Source organism: Psammomys obesus, unplaced genomic scaffold (genome assembly GCF_907164565.1).
Source record: "Psammomys obesus unplaced genomic scaffold, mPsaObe1.curated_primary_1811, whole genome shotgun sequence".
Lineage (NCBI taxonomy): Eukaryota > Metazoa > Chordata > Mammalia > Rodentia > Muridae > Psammomys > Psammomys obesus.
In genome coordinates this window covers 5,110,535-5,130,734 of record NW_026590699.1, presented here as the reverse complement: position 1 = coordinate 5,130,734, position 20,200 = coordinate 5,110,535, and the positions used below count along the sequence as shown (strand labels likewise).

The window sequence follows — 20,200 nt, the reverse complement described above, 5'->3', positions numbered from 1 at the left end:
ATGTGAAAATTTGTAGAATTTCCCATGTTTTACTCCTTTATACTGTGAATTTGTGGGGCTTTTATAGAGAGTTCTAGATCATCCATGACAACAGAGTAAGACCCTGTCTCACAAAACAAACAAACAAGTGAACAGAAACAGCAAACTAAGATGGCTGTGACCGAAATCCTCACCTTCAGGGGGTCCCTGGGAACTGAAATGCTAGCACCAGGTCTGTGGAGATGCCCGTGTACACGGCGTTAGGAAAAGATATGGAAGCCCTCGCTGTCACCCACAGCCCCACCCCTAGGAATATACCTGAGAGAAACAAACTCTCAGCAAACTGGAACTTACACACAAATGTTTACAACACATCAGCAAAAAGGGGGAAAACAGATAAGGGGGAGCACGCCTTTAATGGTGGCGCGCGCCTTTGATCCCAGAACTTGGGAGTCAGAGGCCAGCAATTTCTGAGCCTGAGGCCAGCCTGGTCTACATAGCGAGTTCCAGGACAGCCAGGGCTACATGAAGAGACCCTGTCTCAAAAGAACAACAACAGAGAAGAAACAACTCCAGCGGCAGATGGTGTAGAATTCAGCCATCTCGAGAAGCTCAGCTCTGTGTGTGTGCCAGGGCAGATGAGCCTTGAGGAGAACCCTGATGAAGATCCCCACACAGAAGCCCCTGTGCCTCCTGCTCCTCGGCTATCAGATGCCTGGGATTCCACACAGTGTGGGGGCTGTGGTCAAGCGACAGGACCCATCACACTTCTTTTGGAAAAGCGTAAGGTTCTAAAAGTGACTGTGGTGACGGTCGAACAAGCCTCTAAGGCATACCAGGAGCCACGGAGTTGTGATTTTAAATGGCTAAATTATATGAACTGTAAATTATATCTCAATAAAACTATTTCTGAAACAAAAATACAGCCAGATGTCAGAAAGCTGGAAACTAGAATTAACATTCTGAGGTAAGCCCTCCTAGAACATTTTGCCTTAAATTTATACAGATAAAAAGTAGAAAGAGTGATAGATGGGTTTTAAGGAAATGTGGGATTGCCATGCATGTTCTGATAGCTGCATCTTCCTTGGCACCAGGTCTATAGCCACTTTCAGGATGAGCAAACAGAACACCAGGGTAGTGTCCCCACGGCCCCCAACACGACTATCGTATTCCCTCACCATTGGCTTTTCCCAACCTTCAGAACTAGAATGTCAAGGCAAACACTCAGAGCATTGGTCTCCATGGCGCCTGCCCATTCCCACAGAACCATTCCGAGGCGGGAGTGTTGGTGCAGAATGCTCTCCACTCTGAAGGCATCAAGCCACAGTGAGAATGAACTGGCTTAGGGCTCGCCTCGCTAGCTCACATCAATACAGTTAAGAGTGCCTTACAGGAGTGAGCCCCTGACCTTGGGTGTGTTCATCTCCAAGCACCAAAAATAAATCTGGCTCAGTTGATAGCAAAAATTAAAAAAAAAAAAAAAAAGAAAAAAAAGGAAAAGAATGAAGAAATTATTTTATTTAAAATGTTTAAATCATAGGTAAGTTTGAGATGCTCAAATATATTTATGAGCTTTTAAAATTTCACTTCTCTTAATGACTTTGGCCTGTTTTCCATTAGTATCTTTTTTATCTATTTTTATTTTATGTCGATTGGTGTTTTGTCTGCATGTTTATCTGTGGGTGTCAGATCTTCGAGTCACAGACAATTGTGAGCTGCCATGTGGGAGCTGGGAATTGAACTCAGGTCCTCTGGAAGAGCAGTCAGTGTTCTTAACTGATGAGCCATCTCTCATTAGTATCTTTTCTCTCTCAGGATATTACACCACTAGGAACAGTTGAATCTGTGTTCTAATAATTCACAGTGCATGAGGAACCCCTTTAAAGGAAGTACACCCCATATCTGTGAACAACTTTCTTAATACTGGCTGAGACACTCCACCCTCAACTCTGAAGAGCAGGGCTCAGGCCTAGCCTGAGTCCTGTAAGCTATGGAAAGTTGGCTGCCCCAACCTTCCATAGCTTCTATTCACACAGGCACACAGACCCGTGGGGAGTGCTCGAAGCAAGGACCTCCACGTGCAGAGGCACCCAGGCGGTGCTGAGCTGCATGCCAGCTTTCCTCCTGAGTCAGACGGACGAGGACCTGACTAGCAGCAGAAAGAGCCAAGCACTCAGCCCCAGTACCTCAACACCCTGTGCTCTGGGTTCTCTCATCAATGGGAGTCTGCTTGGGTCCCTTCCTGGGCATCAGAGTTTAAAACATATTTCAAAAGAAAAAGGAAACAGGATGAACACGAGGGAGGACATTCTTCACCACCCCCTCCCAGTGCTTCCCTGTGGACAAAGCCTCCTTTCTGTGGCCCTCAAAGGGGCACACAGTGAGGGCGCTTCCCTTCCCAGGCACTGCTTAGCCACAGTTGTGTCCACACAGGCTGCCTTTGTCCGGGCCACAGCCAGTGGAAGGAAAGACATGGACTGCTAGCCAGGAAGACCCCATCTCAGCCCAAGGCTCCAGAAACCTCCTTCCCAATAAAGAAAAGACCCTTAGGGAAGGGCTGGGCTCTTCTCTCTTCATTGCTCCTTGACAAGAGGAAATTAATCTAGCCATCAGCTTCTGCCTTGAGGCCACAAGAATGATAGACACGCTGTCTTTTACCTCATCAAAAGGGAAGACAAGAGAGGCTCAAAGGAGTTTCACAGAATCAAGGAACTTTCATCAAGAAAAGGAAAGCTGACAACGGGCCTATTATCTCCAAGTGGGGAGGAGATGATGGCAGAAACCCTCTGAGTACCCCTTCTCGCCCCTATTTTTCTTTTCCCGCTTTCTCCCTCCCCTCCTCCCCAAGTCCTCTGAATCCCTTCTCTCATAGTCCTCCGGCTTCCCCTCCTCCCCCACTGCCCATAGGACTGGGCACAGACCTCACACAGCCTCACTGGGGACCTGCAGAGAAACCACCAAACCTTCCTTGAGTCATTTCCCGACATCTACTGCTGCTCCACCCCATCCCAGCTGCTTGTTGTGAGCACCTCGTGACAAGTGACACTGGGCATGAGAAAACGATAGAGCCGGGTCCCCCGGGTCCTGTCTGGAGCAAGTTCCAAGGCCTATTTCCCAACACCAGGAGTGGGATGGGGACCTGAGGGGAGTGGCAGGGCTCTGTGGAGAATATAATCGAATCAGGGCGGGTCTCTGTGGGCCTGGTCTTTGCGCCCCAGTGTCTGAGGAGACACAGACAAGGCCAGTCTCCAGGAGGGCCTAGGGCAGAAGCCATGTGACTGTCAGTCTCTAAGACAGCTGGAAGCTCCATGGGCTGAAAACAGCTCTCTATGAAGACTCTCTACCCAGCCTGTTGCTCAATGACTGAACATTCAGCTATAACACAGGCACTGGGTTAATCACTAATTAAAAGCTAGATTAAACTTTCATTAAAGCCAACAGTATATCAAATGCCCCCAGGAGACAGGCTGGGTAGAGTAAAGCTCCAGGGCATGGAAGGTTCTGTAGGGGCAGCTGTCAGTTCCAGAAGGCCCTTAGGTAGCAGAGGGACTCAGGCCTGAGGGAAGCCTCACTGTTTTCTCCACACCTGCTTTTTAAGTCCTCTGATTTGGGATATTCCTGAAAGCTTGCACCGCATATGGCCAGGGAGACAGAGTAGTCCAGATTTAACCACTGATGCTGAGCCTGATGCCCTGGGAAACAGCCACCAGAACAGTCCACAGGGAATCCACAGAACAGGGAGGCTCTAGGGAGAGAAGACTACGGTGTCATCCAGTAAAAAATGGAAAAACTCCAGTGGGGGCTCTCAGTCTATTTACACAGAGACAGGGAAAGGGGGATTCCCAAAGTCAGGTCGCGGTGCTTCTACATCAGGCTAACTTCCTGCCTGATGCCCTGTGTGTCAAAGCCTGACGCCCCGGGGTTTCGGCAGGAAGCCTGCGGAGCGCTGGCTGCAGGGTGCCTAAGTGCAGTTAAGAAACAGGGTGGGATTGTTTATCTTGACACTCTGGCACATAGATCTGCAAATTTTCAAACTAAACACAGACCTGGAGAGAAGAACTGGCTCACGACGCATGGTGTGAGGCTGGAGGATGAGAAATGCGGCCTGGGCTCCTGCCTCAACTGGTCTTCTAGGACAGGAAGCACCTGTCGCCTGTGTCATTGGTCCTGGAGCCTTGGGCATCAGGCAGGTATTGGGATAAACCAAGCCTCTTGTTCTTAGACTTCCCTTGCACCAGGACAGGCCACAGGTCCATAGGAGTGCTTTGATACTATCAAGAAAAGATTCCTAGGAAAACCCACAAAGTCAGACACCAGGCCAATTGTAGGACTGGAAGGTTCTAAAACCGTGTCATAGGGAGCAGACAGGGCACAGGGGGGGAACTGCAGTCCTTGGAGAGGTACCCCACAGTTCTCAAAAAGAACAGAGGCACCCAGGACAGAGGAAGAGGGTCAGTGTTGGGCCTAGCTCCCTGCACCTCATAGGAAAGGGACCCAGAGTCTCTCCCTGAGGTTCCCATGAGTGACATAGGCTGAGAAGCCCCAACTTGGCCTGGATGACCAGAAAGAAGAATGTAGTTAACTGCTTAGAGAGCTTGGGACATAGAAACAGACTGATGGCCCAGCGGCTGCTATCCATAGGTAGAAGGAAGCCCTCATTCTGACACAGGTGTGCTGCCAGCTGGAAAAGAACATCTAGAGGGTTTTTTGTTTTTTTGTTTTTTTGTTTTTTTTTTTTTGGACAAATTAGCTGAGGGTATTGTAGCTGAATGAGGGCTAAAACAAGGAATAGGGGACCTGGTGGCTTTCTGAGCTGCTGAGGGCCCAACCTGGACTGGGGTCACTATAAACCCAGGGAATTCTTAGGCTCTGTCCAAAAGATCCAGGAACCTCCAAGTTAACCAGACCCTTGGAGAGACGGCACCGCCAAATGGTAAAACTGTGGAAAGGCACCAGTGCCTTCATGACTCCCACAGTATTTGGACTTTATTGAGAGTAACTCCCTTCAGGATACCATAGACCCAAACCATTCCTAGATTAAGAAAATAGACACTTCCTTAAGACAGGATCATCTTAGATGTTTTCATGTGCACAACCCTTCTCCAAAATCAAAAACATGGAAGGGAGAAGACACGGCAGGCACAGGCCTTTCTCTGTTAGGTACACCCCTGATTCTCACTCTCTTGTTGCACCAGCCTCTTGCACTAGAGCCATCGACTGGGAGAGTCACCATGAGCATTTGCCATCATCGCTGCCAAGGCTCATGGAGTCTGCTACAGATTCCTGCTAGTCAGTAGCCTTTCCTAACTGCCTAGAATCCTACTCTGGACACCTCACCACCACTGGCCAGAGCCATCAACACTGTAACTGCCCTGAAGGAACACCTACTCCCAGCCAGTGCTTCTGGGTGTAGACTAATACCAGGAACTGAAGGTAGCACAGCTGATGGAATCTCTTGCAGCTATGAGGGTGGTGATCCTTTTGAAATGGTCATTTTGTATGACAGCAACACACCCTGTTACTGGTCTGACAGTAACTCCCTATGCATACACTCCCTTCTTTCTAATTGTTTCTTTCTGGTATAGAGGGTCCTGGGGATTTTGACAATGGCAGCCCTGAGTTGCTTTCTCAGCCATCCAGAGTAGGGTCCTAGAGCACTTAAGTGAATGAGAACGTGAGTAGTGGGCTACTCTCACAGAAAAGATAAAAGCTACAGCTCTATGAGGTTGAGGAAACAAAGGGTTGTATGGTGGTCTGAATAAGGACGGTTCCCACAGGCTCAAATCAAATATTTTGGTGCTTAGTTACCAGGGAAGTGGGACTATTTGAGAAGGATTAGGGGGTGTGGCCTCATTAGAGGCGGTGTGTCACTGGGCTTTGGAGGTTTCAAAAGCCCACAGCAGGCCCAGTGTCTGTCTGTCTTTCTCTCTGTCACCTTTCTCTCTCTCTCCCTCTCCCTACTTCCTGTGGACCAGGATGTAAAGTTCTCAGGTAATTCTCCAGCCCTGCCCGTCTGCTTCTCACCATGATGATAATGACAAACCCTCTGAAACTGTAACCAAGGCCCCAATTAAATGTTTTCTTTTATAAGAGTTGCCTTGGTATTGGTGTCTCTTAATAGAAATAAAACCGTACCTAAGTTTGTTCTCAGCATCAGGAGTATCTCTTCCTGGAGGGGACATAACCTTCAACAATATCACCTTCACTGGGAAGGGCTGGGGCTGCTGGGCTTGCTCTCCTCAGTGTCTCTCCAGGAGTTGAGAGGAGAGAAAAGGGATGGACAGGAGTGCACTCTCTCAGAGACGCAGCAGTGTAATCATGAACACTGAGGCCCCCCAGGCACTATCCACACACGGGAGAGACACACAGCGTGAACCCCGAAAAAGTGTCCATATGAGTGCAAAGGGGGCAATGGAAACTCAGCTCTGTTCACCCTTCCCACATTCTCTGTGTGGCTCTGCACTGAGTCCAGGCGCACAGCAGGACTCAAGGTGAGTGTATTTTGTGAGCACCTCTCCCAGGGGAACACACGTAGCTCCTGCCGCTCTCACAGCTCTGCCAGGCCGTGTATATACAGCCAGAGAACGCCCTTCCCACTTTCCAGCTCAGCCTTGTAGTTACGTGAGTCTTCAGCTGCTGCAGCAATGCTGCTAAATCAGTATCTAATCTAAAGGGTGGTGCTGGAGGGCACTGGGGAGCCGTGCAGGCTGTTTCTGAAGGCTGACAGCAGGAATCTGACGGGCCTAGCTGCCCTCTGCGGAGCGGCATACTGGGAGAATGGTGGTATCTAGCTGCAGGCTGGCACAGACCGGCGGACCCCACTTGCTCTGTCCCACTATTCATCACTACCACAGTCACCAATGGGTCTGCCCTCCCATCGCTCATCTCAACAGCTGCTGCTGGGTCCTGCCCTCTCCTCCAAGACCAAACCACAGCCTGAGTGGGACCTGGGCCTTTCAGGTCTGGCTACTTTGTGCCCTGGTAAGCTGTGCCATTGTCACCACACTGTCCTCCACTTCTCTAAACTTTTTGTACCTCCCATTTTGTTCTATTTCAAACTTGCCTCAGTTTCCTGCTCAGCTACGCCTATGGGCAATGTAATTCATTCACCAAATTTTCCATGTACGTTGCTGTACTGTTCATGCCTGCATATGCTACTTTAAAAGCAATGTTCTTCATAGCCTTCTGTCCTACTGCTGTGTGACGCCATCTGTTGCCCCCAATAGCTCATCACTCCTGCCATCCATTCACACATACACAAACATGCTTTCTTCGTACACACACCCCTCTCAGTTCACATTCTTTGGAACTTTATATGGGAAAATTCGTTGAGACTTGGACTGAAAGAGAAGACTGGATTTGCTTTGATGGGCACATGATTGCCTGAGTGGATGCTGACCCAGGACTGACCTAGAACTCATGAACTGAGGCTTTCAGAGCACAGCTGTGGACTCAGCATCAGGCTGAATGGCATTTACCATAGTTCACTTCTTCCACAAGGCACTGGCACGCACAGCCCAGTGCGGGGATTAGGGTGCCAGTCTGGAGGCCTAGTAATGTAAAGAAGGCTTCCCGGGTACACACGAAGTGGCCACACAGACCCACGCTTGAAGCTCTTGCTGCAGTTTCACCTGTGGTCACTTCTGTGCTTATCAGTATGAACTGAAGAGACGGTGCCCACGCCTCACCTGGCACATTCCGAGAACAGCCTGTGGCAGGATGGGAAGATGAGGACACAGGAAGGGGAAAAAGAGTCCTTTGCCCCAGAGACTGGCTGAAGTCTCTCACTACATGAGAATCAAAAGTTCCAGGATAATGAAAACTTCTGTGAGGGCTGCAAACAGAGGGACAATATTTCTTTTATGGATAGATATTTCAAATAAGGATATTTAAAAAGCAACAAACCCTGAGTAGAAAGGGCAACACCCTATAAGTTTATCAGTGAACTGGGCACTTCAGGGGCACACAGGCATGCAAAAAATATCACATTGGGAAAACAGAATGCAAGAACTTCCTGAGTAAATCAGACCGAGGTAGCACATAACTCCCTCCCTGCACCCCACAAAGGAGTGAACACTGAGCAGGGCGGTGATGACCCCACCACCAATCATCTGACGCCTGGCGCACATCACAGATGGAGAGACAGAATTCCTAACCTTCCCAGGAACTTTGTCTTGGCTTAATTTGCCACAGTGTTGACATGGCCTACGAGAACTGCTGTCTGTCTGTCCCTGTTCACCTGTCTGGACTGGCACAGGTCCATCCATCCATCCACATGCTCATTCATCTAGATGAGGTCACTCCCTTCACCTCACCTCACTCCTGCAGCTCAATTCTGATCGTGCAGCCTGACTCTGCAATAGCCCCTGAGCTTCCCCTTGGCTTCCTACTGTACCAATAGACTTATTTGCACTTTTATCAGTTGCCCTGTTCTCAAGACTTCTGAAACCCCATGAACTCTGCTGCAGCATAGATACATACATGCAGGCATACACATAAAATATATGTACTTCTATATGCTGTGTGATATGTAGTGAATAATTTGAGAGTTAATATTAGTAATTAAGATTAGAATGAAAGAATCTGGTGTTCACTAAGTGGGCTAAATGGGAATATCTAGTAAATTGTTGTCATCAAAACCTCTGTCTGAATTTATTATTATTTGTAGAAAGTATTCTGACATTGTAGAAAGACACAGATGCGTTTGTCTACGTTCCTGACACACCGTGTTCAGGACACAACCTTTGAGATGCAACCGTGGAAACCACCAAGAGCACACACTGTAAAGACGCTTCAGCAAGGCTAGCCTGAGAAGCCTGCGCACATGCAGGGGCACGCTCTCCTTCCCCTAGGCACCTCTCATGTACGTCCGTGCTGATCCCGGTGGTAAGAGCTCTGTCTTTCTAATCAGTTCAAACCCTGCTTCATACTGATTCACCGGACGATTCTGGCTTCACCTGAGTAAAAGCCCCTGAAACGGTCTTCTTAGGCAGCTGCAGGAAGTAATGGGGCGGTTTCCAGCCCTTTCCCCATTGCTGCTGACATCTGGGGTAGGGAATAAACTAATAAAGCAGAAGGCAGGACCTGAAATACAAGTACAAGCTCTTTCCACAAGCCTCAGGACCTGAGTTCAAAAGCCAGGACCCACATAGTGGAAGAACAGAACCAACATCCCAGAATTTGTCCTCTGACCTCCATTCCTATTCTATGACAAGCGTACCCCTTCCACCAGGGTGCGCGTGTAATTTTTGTTTACAGCCCGGAAGTCAGCTTACTAAGGTTATCTGGGAGGAGAGAGCACCTGCCAGGGATCATCAGTGTGCCTCAGAAGGCTTCTCATGCCAGCAGTTCAGGGGTGCAGCAGATCTGGGGCTCACTGTAAATGGCTGCCTAACCTCTTGGGGGCTCGTGTTACCACCCACTGCCTTTGTTTGGCTGTTATCCCTGCTTCTGGCATCTGAAAAACCACATCTAAGCCCCAAATTAGAAAACCATGACTCCTATTTCTAAACCTGCCAGTGTCTGGCAAGCGCCGATTCCCTGCCCACCAGAGGGGTCCCAGGCGCACATCCTTCCTGCTTGCTCGCAGCACTGCTGTGGTGCCAGGCCTCCTGTCCATGGGCCTCTACCCGTACACTGCCCAGATAAGACAGGAATGTGCTCGGGAGTTCACAGCCGGCGGGTGCCCACAGCCGGCGGGAGGGCAACACACACCACTTTTCTAAAGTCACCCCACAGCTTTTTCTGTAAAACATTCTTCAGCACAGACTTGACTCCTGACGGCATTTTTCAGTCTTCAGTTTTGCTTTGTGTTTTAAATCTAAGTGTGTGCAGACAACACAAACAGCTATGACTGTTGGGGCCTCAGCGGGGTGGCTTCAAGGCAGACAGAATCGAGTACACCCTCCACCTTCCTCAGGGGTGGGCAGCAGGAGTGGTTTTCCAAAAATTAGACTCATTAAGTCATCAGGACACGCTGTTTGCTACTGCTTGAAGTGGCAATGGGCAAGGATATAATTCAGCTGCTAAAAATGCCCTCGGAATCAGAATAGCGATTTGAAACCACACAGCCCATAATTCTAAACCCAAAAGGTGGAGTCCCTGGCTCAGGGCTGTCTCCTTTGATCTAGAAGAACCGCAAGGGAGGCTGCTACGCCTGCCTGGGTGATCGTCTTGGCTCCGTTACTAGCTCCAATGTTGTGCTCACAGCCTCCTCGCTATTTCCACTCTCACTTTCAGATCACTGCTAAGGGCTCTACAGTGTCACTTCCTGTCCCCACATGCTCCCAGCCACAGCCCAGAGTCTTCTCAGACTGGGAGCAAGGCACACTAAAAATTCACGCTGAAAGTGAAAAGCTCTCATCCCGGACCACAAACTCACAAGTTACAGCTCCCGTGGCTCTCCCTGCCTTACTCAAAGGTATCTATTACCAACAAATACTTTCGAGGTCTTTCTCCTCAGTTAACAGCTCTGCATACATATGTCCCTTAAATTGTTTTTTAAAGAAATGTGGTGTGGGACAAGGAAGTTTTAAAATATCTTCTCTCTTAAAATTCTCACTTGAGCCCTTAATGCAGACTCCTGGTAATTTATGTACACGAGCATTTTGCCTGCGTGGATGCGTGTGCACTGCCTATAGACCTGCTCCTGCAGAGGCCAGGGAAGGGTGCCACCCCCTTGAACTGAAGGAAAGATGGTGAGGCACCCTGCAGGTGCTAGAAACTTGAACCCAGGTCCTCTGCAAGAACAGTAAATGCCCTTGGCTGCTTAGCCATCTCTCTGGCCTCAGTTTCCGACTTTCTCAAGCAGTTCTTTGCAAGTCCGGGGGTGGGGGAAGTGGCTCCGGAGTTTCCCGTGCTTCAGGGCCCTGGAGACCAAGGACACTAGCCGGTTGGGCCAGCGGTGCCCACTGTGGCCCACACAAGAGCCCCTCGGATGCTGTCTCATGTGACAAATGTGCATCCTGGCACGGCTAGGCAGGCAGGGCAGTGGCACCCATCACAGCAGCAGCAGACATTACCAGAGCGACTTCTCGACAATCTTGGTCCGGAAAACCTCCTCCTGGTCCAGGTTCACCGTGCAGTAGCAGTCCCGCATTTTGTTTGGCCCCGGGTAGGAAGGAAGGTTCTTGGCTTCACCTACAGAGGAAACGGGACACACACCAACTTAGCACAGACTGCTCAACATTCTCGCTGTTACACGCATCGCCGACCTACACACAGTCCCCAGTCACACACACGCCCGAACAGTGGAGTCACCTCACAGAGAGGCGCGTGCCTTCGCCTTGCACACTCACTCACTCTTCCTGTGGTGTGGTTTTCTTACAAGTCAAAACATTGTCTGGAATGATTTTTGTTACACGTGCATCTACGGCTAGAGCCAGCCAGGAGAGGGAGGCCTGCCGCCTTGGGACAGGAGATTACTTTCTGTTCGTTTGCCCACACTAGTCCCTTCCGCTTATGAACATTTCGATCAAGGTAAAGAGCACACAGAGCGTGGCGCTGCGGCCAGCTCTAGGCATAGTGAGCAGAGTAAGTGTGGTCATACAACGCTGAGCACCAACGCCTCCATCGAGCCAGGGCTTCCGTCACCTCTACCCCTCTCAGCAGGGCCTCCAATGCCCCCCTACACTGCCCCTGCCCCTTCCCAGCACCCACCTTCTACTTCCTGCCTCTGTGACTCGGTGGCTCGGGGGGCTGCCCCACTGAAGCCATGTCTACCTTCTGGGGCTGCCCTACTTCGCTGCCTCCATGCTGCAGCATGCTGTGGCTTAGGTGCAGGACGTTCCCGAAGACTCACATGATAAAGGGCTGGTCCCCCGGGGTGGAGCCTTTGGGGATGGGAGGCTGTGGATTGCTTTTGAGATTGTGCCTTTGAGAGGGTTGTGGGACTCTGCTCTGTCCTCCCTCTCTTACTGCCCGGCACAAGGTGAGCAGTGTGTGCCACCATCGTCAGCACCAAAGTCCTAACACCACGGGGCCACACTATGTTAGCCTGTAGTCTCTAAAATGCAAAACATGTTAGGATTTCCTTCCTCTCGAGGCTGAAAGACAATCCATGCTTGCATAGACAACATTTTGTCCATTCAAGTGTCAAGTGGTTTTCTTTTTATGTTTAATTCTTTTATTATGGCAAAGATAGTAAGAACCACAAGGACACATTTTTCATTCACAAAATTAAACTATAAACTCCAGCCGTGATCTGCCAGTTGGAAAAAAAAAAGTTCAGAAGAAGAAAAAGCCTGAAATGGCCTCTGCTCTCCTGTAGGCCCTTCTTCCTCTGAGAAGCCCTACAAAGGTCCTGAATGTGTCGGGAGATTGCAGGAGATTCTGAGGCATCCAGTGCCAGCAGGCCCTGTAGAACAGTCTTGCCATACTGCAGCTATCTACCCCTGAGTAGGTATAAAAGATTTTCCAATCTCAGCTATTTGCTCCTGGGCCAGAAGCTCAGAACAGCTCTGGAAGCGGCCCAGTCTATGGGTGAACTAGGTGGACAATACAAGTAGTAGCTTTTATCTTAGACAACAGCACCCATAAAAGTGCAGGCAGGTAAAAGAATACCTTGGGAACTCCCTTGCCTTCTAAAAGGCCTCAACTACTTGAGCCATTTCGGTTTTAAAGGGGCCTGGTACCAGATGCCCATGTGCAGCAGTCTATTGGTATAAAGAAAGGAGGAAGGATATCATTCCATCACATCAGTATAAAGGAAGAAGGGAGGTTAAAGACTTAGTTTCCAATGTTCTACAGAGCAATTTCTTATCAGTTGAAACCTTCCACCCTGGAAAGAGGTTCCTTAAGACTCTGAAAGTTCTAAAGAGAGATTCATTAAAACTCAGGAAGTAAACAACTCACAAGTCTTAGGAAGTCCCTAAAACTTACAAGACTCAAACAGTAAGGACTACTTAAAAGAGATTCTCCCACTTGTTTAGCTACGAGCTCTGCAGAGGTCTCCAGGTTTACAGCTTTTGTGAGCTGTCACCCCTGCTTGGGTGGCTTTTGGTGATTCAGCTGCTTGGAGTTGTTCCTGCTTCTGTATGTGAACCCTCACTCATATTCCTTTAAACAACCCAGCAAACTCAAGCTGGATTTTGGTAGTATTGGTACTTTGGTCTGTTATCAGCTGACTATGGGGTGAGTAGGTATTTGTTCATGTCTTCCCAGTAGTAGTGCCATATAACAGCCAGCAACCCTGGAGGCACATACGCACCTGTCAAGACCACTTTATATTGGTATTAACAACCGGCACAACCAATCGTGCCATAACAGAGCTCTATACTCAGAGCTGGGCAGACAGTACTTAACATCCTTATCTTCCTCAAGTGATAAGCAGGCAGGCACATATGCTCAGCTTTTTGAAGAAAACAATTTAACCAGAAAGATAGCAACTTACAAACTGGTCAACCAAAAAGTCCACAGGGCATCTAGTTCACTTTCAAACTTTTCATTAGGGTTGTTCATATGAGACACACGATGAAGGAAATGGTTAATAGAAGCTTTTTCTCCAATGAGCAGTTTTTTTATATTCCTTTTTTTTTTCTGATGACCTGTTAAAACATGTCATCTATTAGAGCTGCTCACAGTTCTTTAATTTGCATGAGGCTGTTTCCAACAGTGGCATAGCCACCTGCTGGTCTTACAGCTCACTTGACTGTGGTGAATGAGACTTTGGATGTGTGGTTAAACGCAGTTTGGAAATATTTTGTCGCTGCATTTAACATTTACTTTAGGGTATTGGCCTGTCATTTTATTTGTCATTATGTCCTTGTCCAGTTTTGTTTCGGTGTAATACCAGCTTCATAAAAATGAGCTTGGCAGAGTTCCTTTCCTGTCTCTCTTATGGGGCAGTGTGAGAAGCACTGATATCGGCTCTTGTTTAACAATGGTATAGTTGAGTTGTGAACGTGTCTGGGCTGGGATTTTATTAGCTGGGAGTCTTTTAGAGGATTGTTACTTATTTACATATATGCGTGTTTTGCCTATGTGCCACATGTGTGCATACCTCTTGGAGGCCTTACCTGGGTGTTGTATTCCCTGGGACTGTTGCTGTATATGGCTATGAACTACCACACGGGTGCTGGGGTTCAAACCCAGGCCCTCTAGAAGAGCAGCCAGTGCTCTCGGCTGCTGAATCATCCTTCTCTAGCCCCAGAAACCCTTTTAATACTGATTCAACTTTATTGCTTGTTCTATATCTACATATGTTGTTTATATGTTCTTGGTTTAAATTTGGTAGGTAATATGTGCCTAGAAACTCATCTCTTTTGGCTAGATTTTTCAGATTATTGGAGTGTGGGCTTGCAAAATATGGCCTGATAATCCTCTGAAATTCACTGATTTTTTTTTTTGCAATGTTCCCTTTTTACCTCTGATTTTACTAATTTCAGATCTTTCTTTTTGTTTGAGTAAGAGTTTGTCGCTTGCTCATCTTTTTTAAAAGCCAACACTTCGGTACGTTGATTCTCTATGTTCTTCTTTTTGTGTGTGTTCTTCTTTTTGTTCCTGTTTCACTAATGTATGTTCTGATCGTCATCATTTCTTTCCATCTGCTGGTTGTAGGCTTGGATTGTTGTTTTTCTAAGACCTGGCATCTCTTGAAACGCTTTTATTGTACCAGACACCTCCCTTCCAGTAGGTTGAAATATCAGTCTCTCTCGACCCCTGCTTTCTTTGATGACCCATTCACTATTCAGTAGTGTATTTCTCTGAGTTTGTGCATGTTCTGCTGTTGATTCCTAGTTTTACTCATTGTGACCAGATAGAACACAAGCAATTACTTTAGTTTTTTGCCTTTGTTAATCCTTGCTTTCTGCCCTAAAATGTCGTTGACTTCACGGAAATTTCCACAGGCTGCTGAGAAGGATGTACATGATATAGTGTTTGAGAAGAATATTCTGTAGACGCCTATTAAGTCTATTTCATCTTTTTTTCCTCCTGTGAAAGGGTCTTACTACATAGCCCTAGCTGTCTTGGAACTCATCCTGTATACCAGGATGGCCTTGAACTCACAGAAATTTACTTGTCTCCATCCCCAAAGTGCTAGGATTAAAGATGTACACCACCACACCTGGCTCCTATTTCATTTTATAACATTATTAAACTCAAATGTCTCTTTGTTGAGAGAGAGAGAGAGAAAGAGGGAAAGTATGTGAGGGAGAGAGAAAGAGAGGGAGAGAGAATGTGGTCTATTAATAACAGCAGGATATTGAAGTCCACCACTGTTACTGTGTTGAGGTCAATCTGTACCTGAAGATGGTCTATGACACCCACATAAGCCAGAGATCGGTGGAGTGCAGCTATCCTAATAGGTGGGTGATGGTGGCAACACATGAGTTTCATTCTTAGAGCCTGGGAAGTAACAATGCTCTCACTATTGCAGCTCCATTAACCACATCTCTCAATCCTTGCTCCCTGCCAAGGGATTTCCATGACTCTGAAAACACACCAACAGAAGTCAATGGCAGCACTTGAGAACTAACAAAATAAACTATAAGCCAGCAAAACCTGAGTCTAAGCCTGGGGAACCAGGAAGGATTTGGCAGCTGGCTGATAGCTTCCTCCCTCCGAGACTCTGAACTGAGGAGGGTGGGAAGGGCCTCCTGGAGCCCAGGCTTCCTTGCAGCACTGAAGCCAGCGTCTCTGAATCAATAATCGGGACTCAGAGTTTACATCTGTCAAGATCATGTATTCTAACAACACTGAAGTGTTTTTCCAAAAGGAAGACTTTTGCGATTAAAATATTCTATTCTTGGAAGGCATTTTTACTGCCTTATTATTTTAGTGAGTCTGGATTTCTAAGTGACATCACACAGTCCAAGAGCATGCTGAATTAGAGAGCTCAGGAACCACAGACCTCCAACATAGAGTGGGTTCCTGGGAAGAGCCTGCACAGTGCTACCACAGCTCAGATTCCCCCCAGTTTCCACAAAGCACAGGAAGCACTTTACAGTGAGAAAAATGGGCATAAAATAAGACTCATGTGGAAATAAAGAGACTGAGAATGGCAAAAAGAATGAAAATTACATCTACCCACCCCTAGCTTATGGGAACAGCTTTCCACTGAGCTTTCTGGGAAATGTGGTATCACATAATCTTACTATTTTATTTAAAAATGAAATGCACCAACTCTCCAGGAGGGATTTACCAGACGTCTTATGCAAGTGATATTAAATAATGAATCAGACATAATAATACCAAGTCTTCCGTGAAGACTCACGAAGATGCAGAAATAAGGCCGTATTTTGTACCCCATTAAGAGCAGCAATGGCGTGGGTACGCTGCAAGTTTGCAAAAAAGATTTCTCAGCAGAAGGACTGGGTACTAATCAAGGCGGATTAACTCTGGGTTGTTCTACCCCTCCACCCATGCTTAGAAGAATCCTGAGAAACACGTCCACCAACCATCTCAGCTGGGCTCTGAGAACATGAGTAGGAGCCATTTACGGGTCCACTGACCAAACAAGGGGAAGGCCCCGCCCATCACCACAAAAAACCTCTTCCCTTCAGGCTCACGCCCTGGAGGCTCTGCCCATCTACCTTACTTACTGGTCTCTCTCCTGAACCCTGAATCTTAGTGGCAAGACTGGGCCTCAGCTGGTCTTTGCATTCTGACTCCTGAGCAGGATGTGGCAACTAGTGTGGAAATTCTCAAACCCTGGAGATGCCGAAACAGAAGCCCTGTGGGAGTACATCCGGGGACTCATGGGGACTCACGTGGCTGCTTCTAACTTGTTTAATTAAATATGAAATAAGTGAGAGTGGTGATATGACAAGCCAAGGATAACAAACTAAACTAATGGAGATAGGCACTCATAAAAGAAGAGAACATCTCCGTAGACACCACAGGGAGACACAGATACGCCCACGAGCCTTCCACGCACCACTATGCTGTGAGCCACAGACACCGGGGAGGCAGAAAGAGGCGAAAACTCAGGGTTCCACACGAATCCATGCAAATTCACAAACAGGCAAGGAAGCAACCACTCTGTGCACAGATTTTCATATCGACACACACCACAGGTCCACAGGCTCTATGTATCTGAAGGCTGGTCTGCAACATCACATATGGTGAGGTCACGCTATGGTGACAGTTTCCCGTCAGGGCCCACGGTTCCATCCCAGGTGTCAACGCTTCACGCCAACCATGGAGGTGGCTCTAAACTTCCCTCCCAGTTCAACCTCCGGAAGTCCTTCGGAAGACGAACAGCCACCCGGAGTCCAAGTCCTGGTGGCGGTGTGGGTTAAGGTTGCAGGAACCAGGCATGAATGCTCCTGAGTGGCTCTGCGGTTCAGCCCAGGCTGGAGGCACGGGTTCCTGTCAAGAGCTACTTACTCATTGTAAACAGTACAGCAGGACACCAGTGACTCTTGGTGCAAGAAAAAGGGATTTTGCATTACTGACTCCAACGGTTGCTACAGTTTTTAATACGCCAAAGCCAAGAGCAGCTAGACAGCATTGCTTCCCGAATACGTGTGCAAAGAGCCCGAGCTTAGGCAACCTGAGCCACAGGATGAGCAGGGGAGATGGGACAGGTGTTTTCACTGCAAGGGGTAGACACGCATCTGCTCATTCAGAGGCTTCGGGCAACGAGGTGGTGGGCAAACAGAACAAGAACAAAATCTCTGCCTACGAGACATGGAGAGAATTGTCTCTGTGGAATCACACTCTGAGAAGCAGACAGAGGCAGAGGAGGAGCAGTCCCAACCTGCATGATGTCAAAGACAACATGGAAGGGACCATGCTGAGCTGGGGTGCCAGGAAGTACTGGTAACAGGCTCTCCAGGGCAAATGCATGGGCTTGGCATAGGCCACTCACACATTAGATCTAGCACTAAAACTCACAACGTCCTTTATTGGAAAGCAGATGAAATTCCAAAGCTGGCGGGTTCTCACAGTGGCTTCCCTGTCTTGTTCCCACAGCCGACCTGTGGTTGCCATGAGCTGGGGCTTGACTGTTGAGCGCACAAAATGGCTTCTTCAACCCAAGTTTCATAGTGTCTGTTGGCTGGCCTTAAATTCTTCAAGTTGTTTCAATCAGGCCTCACCCTAGGAATGCTGACATGTCCCTAATCTGTCAGTGTTCCAAGTGACCTGGCTGACCAAAGTATTAAATTCTGGAAGACATATAATATATATTATATATGTGTGTATATAAGATATATGTATATATATGTGTATATGTCATATAAGACATATAAGGCATATATATATATATATATATATATATATATATATATAGCTAGTCCTGATGTGACAGCTTCACATACCAGATCTAATTTACACCCACAGTTCCCCCATCATCTTCTAAGCCTAGACCACCAAAAAACAACCTGCCACTCAAAAGCCTAAAGTACCCACCCTCAAGCTGCCACTGGGCCCAAGTCAGCAAGGCATGATACACACGGCATGCGTGCAACAGTGGCAGAAGGTGACCCACCCAGGGAGCGGCAGTTGGGTGTTTACCGCCTTCGCTCTCCAGGACTACACTGCACATCTAAAGGATCCGTGTGTGTGTGTGTGTGTGTGTGTGTGTGTGTGTGTGTGTGTGCAGATCACAACACTGTCTTTAGATTCCAACTGGCAGGAGGTGGCTGTGGCAGGTTAGGCGAGCTGAGCTGCCTGTGTACACTCCTCAGCGTGTGCTAGGACCTGCCTGGGAACTGAGGCAGGAGACGCACAACACTAGTGGGTAAGAGTTACCCCGTGGAAGCCGACAGAGGCACCCGCAGGAAGCAGGCGTGCTGGTCCCTGTGTCCTCTGAGTGGTTTATTTCAGAGCACCTCTACCCTTAGCCAGTTACTGTACCAAACGGGAGCCTGAGTCAGAGCTGCCATTTGGTGAAGGACAGACCACTCCCAAGGGGCCAGCGTCCAGCTCTGCTTCCCAGAGGATGAGAACACCGCCCTCTTCCAGGAAGCCTCACTCTGTCAGCTGCTAACCTGCGGACCTCCCAAATGCATGTGGATGTCACTGAGGTCCACAGCTGCCCCAAAGTCTAGCTCCAGGTAGAGATGCCAGGAGAGGGCTCTCTCCAGCTGTCTGTACATGCCAGCCCAATAGAGCTGCGTTATCACTTCCCATCTGGCCTTCGGGGCCTATCCACATTGCAGGAGCCACAGAGGGGACCTGCCCAGACAGCTCTACAAGCCCAAACCTGAATGATGTGGGAGGCCTGTCCTGACCCTGGACCCATTACAAAGCTGTCAGAACTGCTCTGCTCTGTCCCGACTCCTGCATCTGCTGAATAAAAATAAAGGGGGCATAGAAGCCTATGAGCTTTCATTAGTTTCAGGTCTTGTTATGCTTCTGCTCAGCCCCCTACTAGCCCCCACCAGCCACCCCAGCCTCCACCAGGCAGCCTCCCACCAGCTAACCCTCCCACCCACAGACACACACACCAGCCATGGCACCCAGTAGTGAAGTCACAGGTGTCACTGGCTCCCAGCAGTCAGAAAGGTGCAGCCACGGTAGTCTTTGATGATGCTGGCTGTGGACCAGCTCCAGGTGCTGGGCACTACATTACATGCTGGCAATGGGCAAGCTGACCTGAGCTCCTGGGGTGCGGACTGCTGCCCCAGGGAGAATACTGATTGCCGCTCCTTAAGGTAGCTACTGAAGGGTCCGAAGTAGATCCAGGTACATTCCAAATACTACTTAAGTCGGATGTCACTGGCATCGTGCTACACTTAGGGAGCTCCCCACCGCTGTGTACACACATGACCTGCCTGGGACAGGGCTGCGGAGTGCCACAAAAAGCAATGCTATAATGAATGGCAGCTTCTAAAGGCAGAAGTAACCTTCCTGCCTTTGAAGAAGAAACTAGTGTGCGATGCTCTGCTTCCCAAAGCCCAAGGTGAGTACCCCGCCCTCCCTACGATGCCCTGCCCACCCTGAGTTACACTGGCACCACTTCAGCCTCAGGTCCAGCCCAGCTAACAGCAGATCCTCTTATTGCCCTCCAGCCCAAGTCACTTCTAAGGTGATTCTCTTGTGTCACCTAAACTTCCTCCTTCCTCCTCAGAGCCTGACCCCTGAAGGAAAGGAGTCACTGCGGCAGATACTCAGAGCTCCCGGGTTTGGGAGCTGGGAGGCTGAGTTACTTCACAGCTATGGGTTCCCAGCTCATCTCTGTGTCTTTGTGTTGGAATGCTGCTCTTAAATCAGCGAGAAAGAAAGAAAGAAAGAAAGAAAGAAAGAAAGAAAGAAAGAAAGAAAGAAAGAAAGA

At 48.5% G+C, this 20,200-nt stretch overlaps 1 protein-coding gene across 3 annotated transcripts in view; it reads right to left on the bottom strand.

The window, feature by feature from the left end:
- The window catches only part of Rasa3 (RAS p21 protein activator 3), a 100,518-nt gene that overhangs the window by 49,448 nt on the left and 30,870 nt on the right, over positions 1-20,200 (bottom strand). The window contains exon 2 of one of the 3 annotated variants that reach the window (XM_055608475.1): positions 11,001-11,118. The exons of 1 other annotated variant lie outside the window; for it this stretch is intronic. In XM_055608475.1, coding sequence (XP_055464450.1) covers positions 11,001-11,118 — 118 coding nt within the window. Of the gene's footprint in view, positions 1-11,000; positions 11,119-20,200 lie in introns of those variants that run through there. One more of the 3 variants, XM_055608477.1, reaches the window with a different exon arrangement.